Here is a 16,412-nt window from a genome sequence, read left to right as displayed (position 1 = left end):
TTTTTTTCATAATGATTAAAATTCCCCAGGGAAGATGATTTTGCTCTGACATGCATGTTAAGAAAGACACTAAATCACTACATGGTTCAGTTTTACTATCAAGTTTTAATCCATCCAGTTAATTCAAAGGCATTATGGGTTAAAGAAATAACACATTCATTTGTTTCACTTTCCTTTAAGCTCTATTTCTCCGTCTTTCCTGTCTGTGCATTTCCTGCTTACCAGTAGGTGGAGCTTGTCTCCTTTGGCTTGAGAGAGCGTGAGAAGGAGGGAGAGAAGGAGATGATTAAAGAGAGAAGAAAGACAGCAAGAGGAGAGGCAGAGAGAGAGAGAGAGGGAGGGAGGGAGGGAGGGAGGGAGGGAGGGATGGATGGAGAGAAATGGGGAGGGAGGGAGTAGAGAGCAAGCGTCAGCACTCCATGTGTTAAAAGGGCAGATGGTAACCGCGGGTAACTGAGGAGCAAACCACTCTGCTGGCCACAGAGCAAGAGATCAGCGGAGAGAGGGAGATAGAGGGAGGGAGGAGAGTGAACACATGCAGCGCAGCAGAGGAGAGGAGCATCTGAGAGGAAGCTGCACGCTTGCTCTGACAGAAAGAGAAAGAGAGGGAGGAGAAGACTGAGTACTTCTTCTCCACACTAACAAGGAGGCAGAGAGCAAAAAGAGGGGCAAAGACAGAGACAGAGGAGATGCTGAGATAGTAACAGGAGGGGGAAAAAGTATCCCTCCCAGCCACTTACAGAGATACAGAGACAAAGAGGGAGGGAAAACAAAAGGGGCTAGAGAGATTGTGGAGTGAGGAGAACGGACGGGAGATAGTTAAAGGAACTGCAAGACTGATCAATAAGCGGCTGAGATTTCGGGAAGAAATTTAGACTCAGCGAGAAAAAGAGAGAGAGAGAGCGAGCGAGAGAGGGAGTCAATGACAGGGAAAGATTGATTAATGAAAGATTTGAGCAAAACATCTGGAGAGAAGGAGACTTAAAGAGAAATATTTAAGAGGAGACAGGGGCATCTAGCGGAAGGCAAATTTAGAAAAGAAAGGGAGAAGAATTAAAAAAACATTTAGAGAAGGACAGGAGGATAAGAGTGGAAAGAAAGGGGAGCAGAGGGTGAAATATTTAAGAAGAGACAGAAGCTGAGGGGAAATGAGCAGGAGAACGCAGAGTTAAAGAGTCACTGGCAAAAACTTAGAGAAGAGAGAGAATAAATCAGAGCAGCAGAGGGAAGGGAAACTGCGCTCATCCTTTCTTTTTTTTATTTCCTCTGTCCCTCCTCTTCTTGATAAAACCTAGGAGGGGAGATGAAGTGAGGAGAGAGTTGAGTAGTACAACATCAGAAGAAGGAGAAGAAGGAGTTTTCAAGGGTTTTTTGGCAAAGTCCAGATAGATCAAGAGAGTTATAGATAGATATTTAACTGCATGAAAGAGAAGTATATCCAATGGCGTGCTACTACATTGTGATCAGTTCCACCCACCTGCGTGACGGACAGCTGAGGAGCATCAAGGGGGTGTTCAGAGGACCAATAGGAACCAATGGCCAAAGAAACACGGTAAGACCAAACAGTTACTTCTTTTATAGATGCAGAGTTTGCAGAAAAGAAGGGAAAAAGGTCACATAAGTGTAACTGTGTTTGACGTCCAGACTATTGGAGTCTTTCTGGTATTTGAACTCGAGGCTTTTTGGTGGCGGGAGGTTAGTTAGATTCTGTCTACATTTAATTGGCATAAATCCAGTTTAATCCAGAGTTCAGATGTGTAGCTATTAGTGTTTTAACTTTCCTGCAACAAACACGTCCAGGAAATCATTACCTCTAAATTATCATTAGTTAAACCACTCCCACTCACTTGATTGTCAGCTCCTTAATCATAGTGTTTGTAGAGTTAATTAATTGCCACTTCCATTAGGTTAATTGACTCGGTATTGGAGGCAGAAAGATCCAGATGGGGGTGGGGAGGCTGGTGCGGGTCCCCGTCTGTTGCACTAAGAGCTTCTCTGGCTCAGAGTCCGTGCTTAAACATGCCCAGGATTAGATTTTTTTTCCCTTTTAACCTTTCAAGTGTTTACTGATTGAGTTCAGTTAAAAAGTCAGGTAGGTGTTCTCTCTTTACATTTGCATTTATCCTTAGTTTGACACGCCACTTCAGCGCTTTTACAACAGCACTCTGTTTCAAACACATGCACTTGGATCATTTTCACGCAGTTTTCTGCACATCTTGTAGTGTAAATTTCACCTTTATCTTCTTATCACAAGCCTCCTTATGTTAATGAAGTGGGGAGTATCTAAAAATAAAGTCAGATAACATTTAGAGACAAATTAAAACCCCCTCGCTGCATTTTATTAAAACCTGAATGAAAATTAGTTATTCAGAACGACTGTGGTGTCATGAAACTGTGTGGGATGCTTCGACCCGACCAGATGAGTCACACGCGTCTTGACTTTTTTTTTTGGTTCTCTTAACTCAGACTAAACCTTGTACTTCATTCGTACTGACTGTTGCAGGCAAACATAATTACTGAGAGTCCTTGTAGAGATGCACCAAAGATTCCAACAGGCTTCAAAGAGACACATCACATGAGACGTCAAGAGGTTGTGTAAGGGCAGAACTACAGTAAGCTCATTAGGCATAAAACACTTGCTGCAAGGTTTAGAAGAAATAAAATTAGTCTGTCATTTTAAATCAATCAAAAGTTTCACGCTTAACCCTGGCATGGCAAAACATGGCTGATTTTATGTTCTATCAGCAAAAGCGCTGATGGGAGCTGTGCATTGGCCATTACAAATCAATTAAAAGCCAGCGTTCTGCTGATAAAGAAGTCATTGTAAATCTCCACTCCATCTCTATCATGTGATAGGACTGTTAGATCATATTTCACCTGTGTCAATACTTTTAATAACAGCCATTGATCATAAATGACGATGGCTTGTCATGGTGAAATGATAGGGTTATAAGTCTTCAGGAGAGCCCGGCTGGACAACAGAAAATCAACAATGCATTTGACTTAGCGTGCAATTAACTAGAGAGCACAACAGAGCCCACAGCAGCGGTGGAGCGCTGTGGAGCCAAAGCACTGTGGATTGTGTTATTGTGTTTTTAATAAAAAAGCAACAATGCACAGCCCAAGTTGTTAAAATTAAAGTGGATTTAAGTCCATGCACACTGCACCAGCATGTAATGAAGCATTAATATTAAAGCCCTTAATTAAATTTTTGTACCATCGCCTCCAAACACCCCCCCAACCACCCTTTTTTTGTGTGTGTTTACGCTCTATATTAACTAGAGTGATATAAAGAAGTGATTTCTTATCAAACACTTTTATCAGCAATGCTATATCTTCCAAATTTCCTAAAAACAGAGTGAGGAAAAAACAACAGGAAAAACAAAGCCTGCGTGTTTATCTTTTGGGGATTTCTGCTTGCTGAATCTGTCAGTGTTTCTTAAGAACTCGACGAGTTATTTCTTAGTGTCCTAAAAAAACTGCGACTGTGTCTTGTGATTTCACCCTGCTGTGACTGAGGTTTGGTTAGGCTAGAAAAAGATCACAGGTTTTCAAAGTAAGGGGATTTTTGATGATACGGTGACGATAATAAACACTTGACTGACTTCAAGGATAATTATGGTCATGGTTAGGAGATACTAATGTTGTTTTTTAGGTCTGAATAGTGAGTGAAAGTGGAAAATCAATGACTGCAATATAGTATTACTCTTAAGAATACTTGTTCATTGGCTTGCTGGATCTCTGTGGGTTCACTGGATAGGCTCATCCAGGAAATTGGCCAGGAAACAGAGGAACAGAACAAAGGAAGAGAGAAATGTTATCTCTGTTAAATGCTGCGTATGTGTTGTTGTTAATTAAGTATCGTCTGAACCTTGACTCGCTGTTGATGTTCGGTGAAATCCAACAAAAAGATCATCCAGCAAACATGACGTTTAGTTTGTTGTTTGTGGTCTCTCCGTGCTGTCTTTATCTCCAGTTTCCCCTCATAATCCAATCATTTGCGCTATTGCAGCCGCTCCTCCCTGCGCCTGGGCTCTTCCTGTTTGAAAGTGAGTTCTTCCTCCTCACTATTTCTAAGTTGTTGCCCATAAGGGCTCGTCATAGTTTTATGGTTCCCCTTCTAATATTGTAGTGTCTTTATCTTACAATATATAGTAGAGTAAAAGACAAATAATACATTAAACGAATTAAGCAACTAACCTTTGCTTAACCTCTTACTACTGATTAAAAAATAGCTGCTGTGACTTTAGTCCCTATTAACCTGGATGACTGAGAACCTTCACAGACCCAGAACCTTCCCTATTAACCTCTTTACGTCCAGGGGGTCTCTGGTGATCCATCTAAGGTTAGGGTTAGGTTTGGGTTTTATTTCTGGCTCATGCTAAATAGACCAATTTTTAGGAACTTCAAATTAAGTCTCAAACAGATTGACATCAAAGTTTGTCTGCTGTTTTTTTCATTTGGATCCTCCATGCAGACAAAAACTCTGGGCTCTAAACCCATAGTCTGGCAGCACAGTTTATAGAAATAGGATGTTTATTTTAAAAATATTACTACACTGTACTGAGAAGCAGTTTGAAATCTGGATATATCTATCTTAAAAATAAACAGATACTGTGCAGGTTATCGAAGTGGCATAAGTCATGTGATGGAGAAATATATTCTGTTTCCTTTGAATGTTATTTTCCTAACTTTTGGTTCTATATTGGTGTACTTCTTTCAGTCCACTAACTATTAAAGAAACTAACTTTCACTTCAGTTGTCATACTATCTCTTAATCAGTAATGCAGGAGTTCTGTTTGAGCTGTGCATTTTTGGTGAAATGTGTTGAATATTTGGATAGAACAGGACAAAGGATGAAATGTACTACAGTTGAACATACACTGTAATATCTGTTCACAGTGGGGAGATGGGGGGGCATGCCTGGTCTGAAAAAATGCTTAGCTGGGTGGTATGTGCCACATGAATGTCAGGACTAAGGGTTTCCCAGGAGAAGATTGTGTTGTAATGAGATGATCAATTTTATTCACTTCAGCTGTCAGCGGTTTTAATGTTTAATCATGTTGAAATGAAGTTCATATATTTATTTATATATATATATTCTTATATATATATTGTTAAGTTATCTTCTTGACAGGGCCTATTTCCAACTCTTTTCTAACTAACTTCATCACTGAAGCCACATTTCTCATTAAAGACTGTCATAAAAAGCAAAGAAAAAAAGACGATCACTTACTTCTAACACATTAATTATTGTGCTTCATTAAATAGATGACAAACTAATGAAGCTGTTATAGCACCTTCAACAAGTTAGAGCTTTCAGACTTGTTAAATGATATCCAACTAAGAAAACATAAGGTAAACTTTCCACTGCTAACAGAGTACCATAAATAAAATGTTCTTTAATTACCCACACAAGCAAACGGTGGCATTTCAGAGGCACGTATTCAACTCTGTTCGTCACGTAATCCAGGAATAGAAAGCTATATCAAGAGTTTTAATTGGCAAACAACCACACATGACTATCACCAGTCACCTTGGATCCTCATATACCCAAGCTAATTTTATCCTCAAGTTCTTTAGCACAGCCAGGTCTGATGAAATTGCATGAAATGATGAGGTTTTAAAAATTCAAATAACATGGCCTGTGCACAGAAAATGAGAGCGATATGTTTGCGCCAGCACAAAAGAATTGCATGAGAGAGACATGGGCAGAAATAGGCAGCAGAGTCTGACGCCAAAATAGTGTTGGGATCAGTAGGATGGATGACTTTCCTTCAACTCAAATGACTCAACTTGACTCCTCGTTTAGCAAACAATATTTTTAGCATTTTTTTTTGTAAAGCATGATCAAAAAGTTACCTTAAACAGTTTGAATTACTCAACATAACCTTTTCTCAGTGTTGGTCATATCAATTACATTACATTACAGTACAGTTATCCAGTTATCACCCATCTTTGGACACAATCTGATGACAGCTACACACCTGTAAAGTTTTAAGAGTGCATTTTGCATGGCTGAGTTGCTACTGTGGTGAAGACATCTGTCCACAGGCAGACAGACACATATTAGCATCTGCTAAAATGCCCAGTAGAGTAGGTGTCCTCACGTCTGGTGGGGAAAAATGGGCATGGCGTGGTAGTGCATTGGTAGTCTTTAGGTGCAACACAGACCTTTGTAAACCCACATATAGATGTTGTAGCTGTGTACTGTCACCAGAGAGAAGTGTCAGAAATATATCAAACAAGCAGCGATGTTGTCTACTTTATGTTTGTGCAGTTGTTGATCCGTCAGCTTAAAGAGAAGATGGAGGCCATAAAGAATGTTTTGTAGAGATGTGAGTGCTTCTCAGAGGGTTTTTTGATCTTTGATGTTTTTTTGTGCTTCTTCCTCTTAATGTTAAACTCTGTGGTCGTTTTTATTTCTGTTCAAGCCAACTTTTCAACTAAGCAGCATGCTAGTGTTATTGCCACTGGGCAACTACAAAGACACCATGGCAACATGCGAGTGTGTTTCCGTAGCTTCTGTATAGGTTTAATTTACATAGTGTATCTCCTTGCGTTGCCAGAGAGCTACAGAGATGTAGGAGCATACATCTTGAATGAGAGTACAGATCAAGACTTATCTCCCATTGTTTAAAAAAAGTTTGAATCCAGCCCTACAATGGCTTCCTTCTTTTGCCTTGACACACCTCTTTCTTGAGAACTGGCTAGCGAGTAACATTTTGGATAAAGGTTGAGATGAGAGGATCTGTCCAGTAAATATTAGCATATATTAGCATGTTAGCATAGCTTAGGAGCGAAACAGCTAGCCTAGCTCTGTACCTCCAGGCTGACTATACCATGTTTTTATTTTATCCATGCTACATTACCAGCATGCATTTTTATCCACCCCGATCAGCAACTTCTTTTTGAAATGTTTTATTATTTTTTGGGCATGTTAAGCTTTTATTCATGAGGACAGTAGAGAGAGAAAGACTCCAAAGGATCAACATGTCTGAAATGGTTTAAAGAGCACTCAAATTCAGGACACCATACGGCAAGGTGGAACATGGGTCGCCTGCTGAACAAGGTGAGCTATAGCAGCATCCCTCTCTTCCTGTTTTTTCAATCATTATCGCCAGCAGATGGACTTTCTCAGATGTCATGAAAATGCAAGACTTTAATTTAATTTTTTCCAACCTCTTTCAGGACATCGTGCCCATGCTGGCTCAAAATTGAGGTTCAAAGTTCAATGCTGCGCATGGAAACAGCCGCTATGAAAACAATCTCACTATGAGGTCCATCTGGAGCTTTTAATCACATTTGACCTTTTGGTGAGATTATTTTCTCAAGTCAAACGAGTATTTAAAAATATTTTGAAACTGTGGTAAAATGTTCCAAAGCCCTAAAAAATGATCATAGGCATATCAGGCATCTAACTTTATTGCATAAAAGTACCTTGATTACAGGCATCTATCATGTAAGAAACACCTGAAACTATTATGCAAAATTCAGACCTTGTGTAATGCTTATAATAAACAGCATTTTAGTCTTATTTCCTCAGATGTTTGACACCTTTGTGTCCGACAGGTGAGCGTTTCCCTGCTGCAGAGAGAAAACACATCTCACACTGCATGCTGATATCACCCACTTCGCTCCTCTTCAAAGGAAAACAAATCACTCTAACACCTTGAATCAAATGTTTTTCTGTACCTTAATTGCTTTAAGGTGCCAAAGATATTTGGGCCTGCCGCCTGTGTTTCGCTCTGTGTTACTATTCATGCTGTCCATGAAGGTCCTAAAGCAACATTTGAAATCATTCAACAGGTGTACATGCATATCGATTTTCTGTCCTTCATCACGCGTGTGTCTGCTTGTGTTTTAAATGTGTGCTTTTGCTGGCATGACAACGACACCACGGTGACATTAATTTATGATTGCCCAGCTGTCGGGGAATTTTTCACACCTTTCCCAATATCAGTGAGGCCGGCGTTATGTTGCTATAGAAACATTGATTCCCGGAAGTTAAGTAACGCTTCTTTTCTGCACCCCACTTGGCAAAAAGGTTGACATGAACTTCCTTTTGAGTCTTTGTTTATTTGTTTTGTCCGAAGTTGCCGCTGAGGATGTGACAGCGTTTTGCCCCGGAGCTCCAGCAGCATAGCTCCTTAACTCTGGACTGTTTTATTTTCTTCATCAGAAGTCTGCATTTAGTGCCGAGTGTTTTCAGTTAAAACCACAGGTGCTGCAGACTATCTTATAAAAGCAATAATGTCCTTGAGCCGCTGGGTTATTGAGCAGTATACTCATTTGGTGCTATCGGCTATTTCACATCAGGCCTAACAACACCCAGGACAATACTACGCCATAACCCACTGCCTCTCAGCTGTTAACGCTTTAAACCTGTGTGTTTTGTGTGTGCGCGCTATAAGATTTGAGCTAATTCTCCAACAACGTGGCTCCACGCTCCATAAATTATCACAGAGGAGGACGCTGCGTGCATGATTTGTGCGTGTGTGAGTGTGTGTGTGTGACTGCGTCCGTGCATGTGTGTGTTTAACCGTTCCAAGTTCATCTGGGTTTCAAAGGGTTACATGTGTCTGCGTGTGCAAGCATGATCTGTGTGAGTGCGTTCAGCTGTTGTGACTTGCATGGCATGAGTGTGTGTGATGGAGTGAGTTTGTGTATTCGGTAGTTGTGAGTACATGGTGTGCTTCATTGATGTGTGAAACATCAGCTATGACTGTGGAGCCATCTGCTCCAAAGGGAGAGATAGAGTGCAAGTGTGTGTGTGTGTGTGTGTGTGTGTGTGTGTGTGTGTGTGAGAGAGAACGTATTTTTGCTCTACATGCATGAGTGGGTTTATGTGACAGTGCAGTGTATGTACGAGTATGTGTGTGCACTACTGACTACTTGCCTGAACCAACAAGTTGCTGCTTTTTTGTGCATGTGGGACATCAAGAAGTTTCCAAGCTGATTCCCGCTCAGCTAAAGTATCTAATAATTATTTCAACTCCTCCTCAGGATGAAACTTTGTTTCTGTCTGCTTCTGTTAAAATTTACATGCCAGCTTTTTTGTTTTGCCTTAGATGCAGTCTGTCGTCTTGAAATTGCATTCCCGTGTAACTAAATTCTTTTCACATTTGGGCTGGATTATGTTCAGAGGCAACAATTAGATTCTTTTTGAATGAATGAATGATGCATCACATGTATGAACTGCATCGCTGCCAGCGGTTTCCATGTGCGCAGTTTTTTCATTTTGATTGAAATCGTTCCAACTGAAGATTTCCCAAGTGCTGACATGTGATATGGTTTTCATACACCTTCGTGTTTACATGCACACACTCATTTGATCTGAACGGTGTATGAGCGATAGGCTGTGCAGAAATTTAAATAAGCAAATTTCACCATTTAACAGAACATTTCACATTGTGAGATTGCAGTCTGTATGAATATAATTTCTCAGACACGTGGCTGGTATTTCAGAAGCAAAAGCAGACTCAGTCAATGCAGGCTTCACAGGTGCTAAAAAAAAGACGCAGACCTTGCATTTCTCAATTTTGAATTACATCTTCTGATTACGACATTGAATTAACTAAAGGAATTTGTCTTATTAAAAAGACACAAGTTGGAAAAAATGAAAAATTGATAAAAATGCAGCTTTGAACCACTAGTTTCTCAAGAGAGAAATAAGCAATTATTTAATATAGTGGCTTTTATTGATCAGGTGTGTGTAAAGTAGGAGCGAAATTTTGAGTTTACAGTTTTGCCAAGAATTACATGCTGTAAATTTTTTGATTAAGTAAAAACAGGTGAGTGTTTTGCAATGAAAAACCACTAAAGGGTAGTTATTCTTAGTTAGCGTATTGTCTATCTTGTTAATGTTGGTTTATAATGGAGCACTGTAACAAAAAAATTATTTCCCCCAGGGATCAATAAAGTATTCTGATTCTGATTCTGATTACACAATGTACTAAAGCACAACAAGTGCACTGTTGCAGAGCAAGTTGTCTTCCTCCTGCTAAAAATAAAATGCAGCGTTTCACACAAAGTGGAAATCCATGCTTGGGGTGCGTAAATGTGCATCTCTTAAGAAGCAGCAACACCTGTGATTGCAGCATCCTTATTGTATAAAGATGATCCAACTTTGATGGTAGTGCACATAGAAAAAACACAAAAAAGTGAAAGAAGTTTCTATTTTCTTCTATTTTCTTAAAACATTTTGTTGTTAGTTTTCCATCTTTTGGTTTTAATATGTTTTAGCTTACAATCCAAGACACTCTGTGACAGATCAACTTTGGAAAGACATGATTTGCAAAGTCCACAAACTTTGAAATGTTCTATGAAATGTTGGTGAATCTAATCTCATCCCCATTAAATCCTTCCCTTCAAATAAAGCTGGAGCCTCTCTACATGTAGCCAACTGCAGAGATTCATGCATATATGGTGTTGTTCCATCCGCACACTGTAATTAAAGTAGGTTCCCACTGAACTATGAATGAATGAAGAGCACAATCTGCAGGAGCATGCTTTGTAGAAAGACAAAGGGAAACATCTGGAGAAATCCACTAAGATTTTAGAGGTAGTGGAAGAGATGTGGGTCTGGAGAGGGGGTCTCTCTGATAGCTGCTAGTTGTGGATCATATTTCTATTTATTGATTATTATAGATCTCAGATTCTGCAAACACTACTATACATTTATCCTTGCGTGCATTTGTACCATTATACTGGACTACAAAGTGGTTGCCACCCAAAGTCCTCCCATCTACCCAGATGACTATTACCAGCTGTTACCCGTTTAATTTAAACACACTGCTGCTCTTATTGTTGCCTGTACTGTCACAGCCATCACCTACACCCCCTAATGTCACTAGTTTGAGCCTCCCCCATCATGGATTAATTTTCATGTCTCTTATTGTTCTCAGCCAAGAATAATTGCTTTTATTTAGTTCTCGTCAGCAAAGGGATAGTATAAAGCAATTCTTGTATACAATCTTGCTAGAAAGTCCAGTAAGATGACACTTCAGAGTTTTTCACAACACAACTTCTAATTTGCATTTTACTTTTTGTTTTTTTATTAGCACTAGGTGTAGAGAAAAGAAGCTCAATCGACAGTTTTTTAATATCAAAATGTGTGCTAGGGTATGGTCACTCCGGCTCAAAGCAAAATTCAGATGACTTGAAACAGGTCATAGATGAAAAGGATCGGTTCAGTTTCAAGTTTCAGTTTGAAGAGAAGAGAAGTAGTATAGATGTGTTTTGTAGCCCAGGGTTGCTGCACTCCTTCCCCTTGGTTTTGGTTTAACTTTGTTGTATACCGATTACCATGTGTAGACCCACGCACCTGATTGGTGTCTACTTTTGAACCTTATCCCACCCTCCAATTCTTAAGTGCTTCACACTTCTACCTTCCACCATCCCTGATTTGACCGGTGCCCTTTTCCTGTGCCCCAACCACACTCCAGCTTACTGCAGCAGCTGGCTCAGAAAGGCTGCCAATTTGTCATTAGTGGTAGCTGTGATTTAGAGAGAGCAGCCTGCACTGTTTCATTTCTCTGTGTTGCCAGCCTAAGAGGTTGGAGTTACTTGTTTTGTGGTACTTGGGTTAAAATTGAATGTACCTCAAAGGGCTTTCTGATTTGCTTGAAGAGCATGCACTTGCTTGTTTGTGGTTTGGACACTCAAGGCTAGGTTTGTAAAACACAAAAGTGGAAATAATAATTTGCCAACACTTCACGATTTACGTGAAATGTCGGCATTAGAGTGGCTTCCTCAAAAGAGGTGCCTGGCAAAGCTCATGTAGCACGAGGAACATCATGTGTAGGAATAATCAGCGGGGGGCCTGCAGAGCTTGATCTGCCGTCTGCGATGTTTGTGATATATTAATTACACGTGAAAGGCTTATTTTCACATAACTGTTATCAGGGTGAATTTCAGAGAAGAGGATTGCTTCACGTGTCAACCTGTATTGCTGAACTTTATTCTCCGCCTTCATTAAATGCTTCTGCGGAAGACGGCGAGTTCATTCTGCATGACTTGACCCGGTCACATTCCTTTCCATTGACCTTACAGGTTTTTGTGCTGTCAGTGCTTTTAATTTAGCCGATGTGGCCCTTTAAGAAGAAAAACTCCCTGAGAGATTAATTTTTCATCTGAAGATGTTCTTAATGAGTTGTGGAGTGCTGAATGTTAAAGTATATATTTATGTAGCATGGCCGTTACTCGATTACCATGGAAACTGAGGTAGCATGTTGGAGGTGAGTGGGCGTCAACGCGACTTGGATGAACCCTGCAAATGTCGTGGGAGGGACGGAGAGAGAGAGATAAAGTGACAGAGGAAATGAAAGCAGATGGAGAAAAGTAAGAAAGAAACGCTGAAATGAGGTAATGTTTGGTTGCTATGAGAAGTTTGCACGTCCTGCTTTTCACTTCTTTCGCTTGTCTCTTCTCATCTTTCAGTCCGTTCCCCTAGTCTGAAAAAAACATTTGCACACTCATATTTTTTTGTCTTCACTCGTGTTGTTTTTTCTCTCCCTTTCTTCATGTTTCCTCTCATTTTCTCCCCTTGTTTCAAAAACACTTTTCCTCTGAACTCATGCATAAATCCTTCAGTCATTCTTCAAAATATGCACATGCCCTAAAACTGCAAGTAGCCACCTTAACAGTACTCATTGCTGTAGGACTCCTTGTTGATTTTTAACATTTTGCCCGCATATCATGTGCACAAATTAAAATTTTTACAGAAACTTCAGTAAAAAAGTGACCAAGTCCCAGAGGTGTGGACTCTCCAAGGGCAAGTTGTTTATTTGAAGGCAGGCAGAGGCGTGGAAGTAAACAAATTCATAGGACTTACTGGTAAATTGGAAATTCCGTTAATAAACTCAGTCATTGGTGCTACTCCAGAAAGAGTTTCTTCTTTGGGTTGCCCCCCAAAACATTCCAGTGACGGTATGTCATATGAAGACAAAGATAAAGATGTACTCATGCTTGGTGATCTGTATTGTGTCCAAGCACGTTTGAACCCCAAAGTCCAGTTAGTTTGTGTTACAGCTCCGAAATTCATGGCTGAAAGAAACAAAACGTACCAGATACAACAATGCTGCTGTTCTTCAACAAGCTTTTAATGATGTATAATACTTACAAAGAACAAATGGAAATAGAAAGAGATGGGAACCCTGGGTTAAACTAACCAACGAGGAAGGAAACAACAAACCAGCCATGCTATGGCTTTGGCTTGTCTCGGGACGTGCTGGTAACTCCCAACTCAACGTATACTTAATAAACAAAGCTGTAAAAACAACCAAAGGATAAAGATGTTTTTGAAGAAAATTAGGGAGGAGGCAAGTTGCTCTCCACCATTCTCCACCTTCTCCAGGATTATATTCACACAACCAGTGTTCAGCAACCAATCAGAATAAATAAGAGAAGCGGGGGCATAGTTAGGGTGGACCTGGGCGACTCCCTCAGCTGCATTCATGAAGCTCAGCTGAAAATTGGTGTGTTGATTAAATAGTAGATCTATAAATCACACACAGGTCCAAAAATGGCCCCAATTAAGGCACAAAATCCATAAAATCATGAACCTTAACAACAAGCATCCCTCTATGTGAGATAGAGAGTAATGAAGATATGGAAACTGGGAGAAAAGGGATAAAGTAAAATATAGGGAGTGACCACTGAAGCAAATTCGAGCCTGGAACATTAATTACAGTGTCTGTGAGGGCCAGTGAGGGAGTGGCGATAGTCGTGTTTGGGTACGAGGCAACCAACCCTAGTGTGAGTACACCTTTAGATTCAAGCACCACTTTAGTTGAATGGGATAGGAATGTACTATTTATGCTACCATTTCTTCCTCCTCTTCTTAACTTGGACTCATCCTTTGCTCTTCCACATTCTCTCTTTTTTCCCTCCCTTGTTTGTAACCTGGCTGCTGCTTTTTCCTCAGCTGCTTCTGCCCTCACCTTTGATGCTTCTCTGCTCTCTCTTGTTTTTCCTGCATGTCTCTGCACTTTGCTTGCTCTCTTCTCTTTCGCTTTACTTTTCTCTTGGTTTTAACAGGGCTTTTTGGGTTTTGTCACCCTCTTATCTGTGTCCTCCCTCCGTCATTTATACTTATGTACTAATCTTACACCCTTTTTTCTCATTTCCTCCTCAACTCTGCTTTTCATTTCTCCACTACATCAATCTCCACCCACTTCTCCCTCATTTTGTTCTTCTTTTACTCCTTTTTCTTTTCTCACTCCTCAGCACTTTTTGTTCTCTTGTTTAAACCCAATCTTTGCAAATTTGCCTTCTGCTCATCTTTTTACTCCTTATATTTACCCATGTTTAAGCTTGTTCTACCTGTTCCTCTCCTCTCCGATGAAGCATTTCCAACCTTGCTTTCAACTGATCTGTTTCTCCTCTCTGCTCACCTTTCATCATAATATGCCGCTTCTCTTATCTGCCTTTTCTCTCTTTCACCTGCTTCCTCTCTGCCTCTCCCATTGTTACCTTTACACTCCTTGTTTTCCTTTCTTCTCTGCCATCCTTTATTTCCCTACCCTCTTCTCCTTCAGATTCTCCTTCTTCCATCACTTCTCCTGCAATCTCTCCTCCATATCCCTTCCTCCTCTCATCATCTTTTTCTGTTTATTCTCCTTTTCTCTCATTTTATTTCCTTTGCTTTTTTTAAAATCCTGCTTTCTATTCATCCTTTCCTGCATTCAGTTCTCCGCCTCCTCTCCTCTCCTCTGCGCTCTTCTCCCTTAGTTTAGTGAGCAGTAAAAACAACGATAAAATAATAATAAAAACAACAACTGTCCCGTGATTATAAACCCATCTCCATCTGGATCGCTCACACCGCCACACAGACTCACGCACACACCGAGCCGAGTAGGAAGTCAAACAGAAGGCCAATAAGACACGCTTGACTGGAGGCGACTCTACAATGTGTGTGTATGAGATGGGGAGAGAGATAGAGCGAGACTGTGTGCGTGAACAGAGAGGGTATTCACTCCTGTCATTGTGTGAACCTCGTGTCCTCGCAGCCGCAGGAAGATGAGATAAATCCTGAAACATTTTTGTCGATACTCAAGGGAACGTTTCAGACTAAAGACACCTGGAGGTCAGGGAGTGATGCCGGGCTAAGTTAGTAAAAACTGATAATCAAGTGGAAATCACTGCAGTGATGTCTGGTTGTACCACTGAAACTGCAAATACATGAGTGAATGAAACATTTAAAGCATTTTAGAAGATCTTTTAACATTTAATTACTGACTTTAAGTATTTATCTTTACAGAAGCGCATGTGTGTGTTAATGTGTCACTAAATGCGCCCAGGGGGTGGGGGTTATTTGGTGGCATCAACCCCAGTTCACATATTTACCATTTTAAAATATAAATGTCCTAATAAATTATGCTTTTTTTTAGTATATATAACACCCACCAAAGTAAAATGATCTCCAGCTATAACATCAAAGAGATGTGCACATTCATGAATCAATACTATGATTTAATCATGTAGTGAATAGGAATCTGCATAAGGAATACTTGTGCTTTGCTGTCTTAAGCATATTTGGATGTTTAAGCTTTTAGACAATTACTTAAGTAGGATTATTTAGGTAGGATTTTGCTTTGGAGTTTAAACTGGTGTGAAGCTTATTACCTTTCATGGTCGTCAAATTTGTATCTAATGATTTCTACATTTATTTATGATCAAATATTCAGATTTCCTTTGAATTTCCTTCCTTCTTAAATCTTCTTCACATAAAAAATGCACATTCAAACATACATGCATTTATTAATACATGTGTACAAACATGCAGATTTGATTGCAAGCATCATTGTGAACCATACCCTGAAGTCATGCCACAAAACTAAAACATGCACTCAATGGCCTTTTTGTCACGATGACCTACAGAAATTCAAATTAAGCATTGGAATGGGGAAGAAAGGTGATTTAAGCAACTCTGAGTGTGGCACAGTTGTTGGTGCCAGACGGGACAGTCTGCGTATTTCAGAAACTGCTGATCTGATGGGAATTTTCCAAACAACTATCTCTAGGGTTTACAGAGAATGGTGGGAAAAAGAGAAAATATCCAGTGAAAAGCAGTCCTCTGGGTGAAAATGCCTTGTTGATATCAGAGGTGAGAGAAGAATAACCACATTGCTTCAAGCTGATAGGAAAGCAACAGAAACTCAAATAACCACTCATTTGAGCTGAAGTATGCAGAAGAGGCTACAGTTCACACGGGCTCTCCAAAAGTGGACAAGATAAGAGTGGAAGAATGTTGCCTGGTCTAATGAGTTTTGGTTTTTCAGGATTTGGCATAAACAGCATGAAAGCATGGACCCATCCAGCCTCGTATCAACAGTTCAAGCTGCTGCTGGTGGTGTAATGGTGTGAGGGATATTTTCTCGGCACATTTTGCCCCTTAACACCAACTGAGA

The 16,412-nt window shown here is 40.2% G+C and overlaps 1 protein-coding gene across 1 annotated transcript in view; it reads left to right on the top strand.

Annotated features, from left to right (window-relative positions):
* The first annotated feature begins 444 nt into the window (after positions 1-444).
* Positions 445-16,412, top strand: part of LOC113035419 (G patch domain-containing protein 8-like) — an 80,932-nt gene continuing 64,964 nt past the window's right edge. Inside the window, exon 1 of the mRNA XM_026190971.1 lies at positions 445-1,552. Coding sequence (XP_026046756.1) covers positions 1,442-1,552 — 111 coding nt within the window. The 5' untranslated portion in view covers positions 445-1,441. The remainder of the gene's footprint in view (positions 1,553-16,412) is intronic.

The sequence above is a fragment of the Astatotilapia calliptera genome, chromosome 13 (assembly GCF_900246225.1).
Source record: "Astatotilapia calliptera chromosome 13, fAstCal1.2, whole genome shotgun sequence".
Lineage (NCBI taxonomy): Eukaryota > Metazoa > Chordata > Actinopteri > Cichliformes > Cichlidae > Astatotilapia > Astatotilapia calliptera.
Note: the sequence above shows the minus strand (reverse complement) of the source record. Positions and strands in the feature narration are given on the sequence as shown.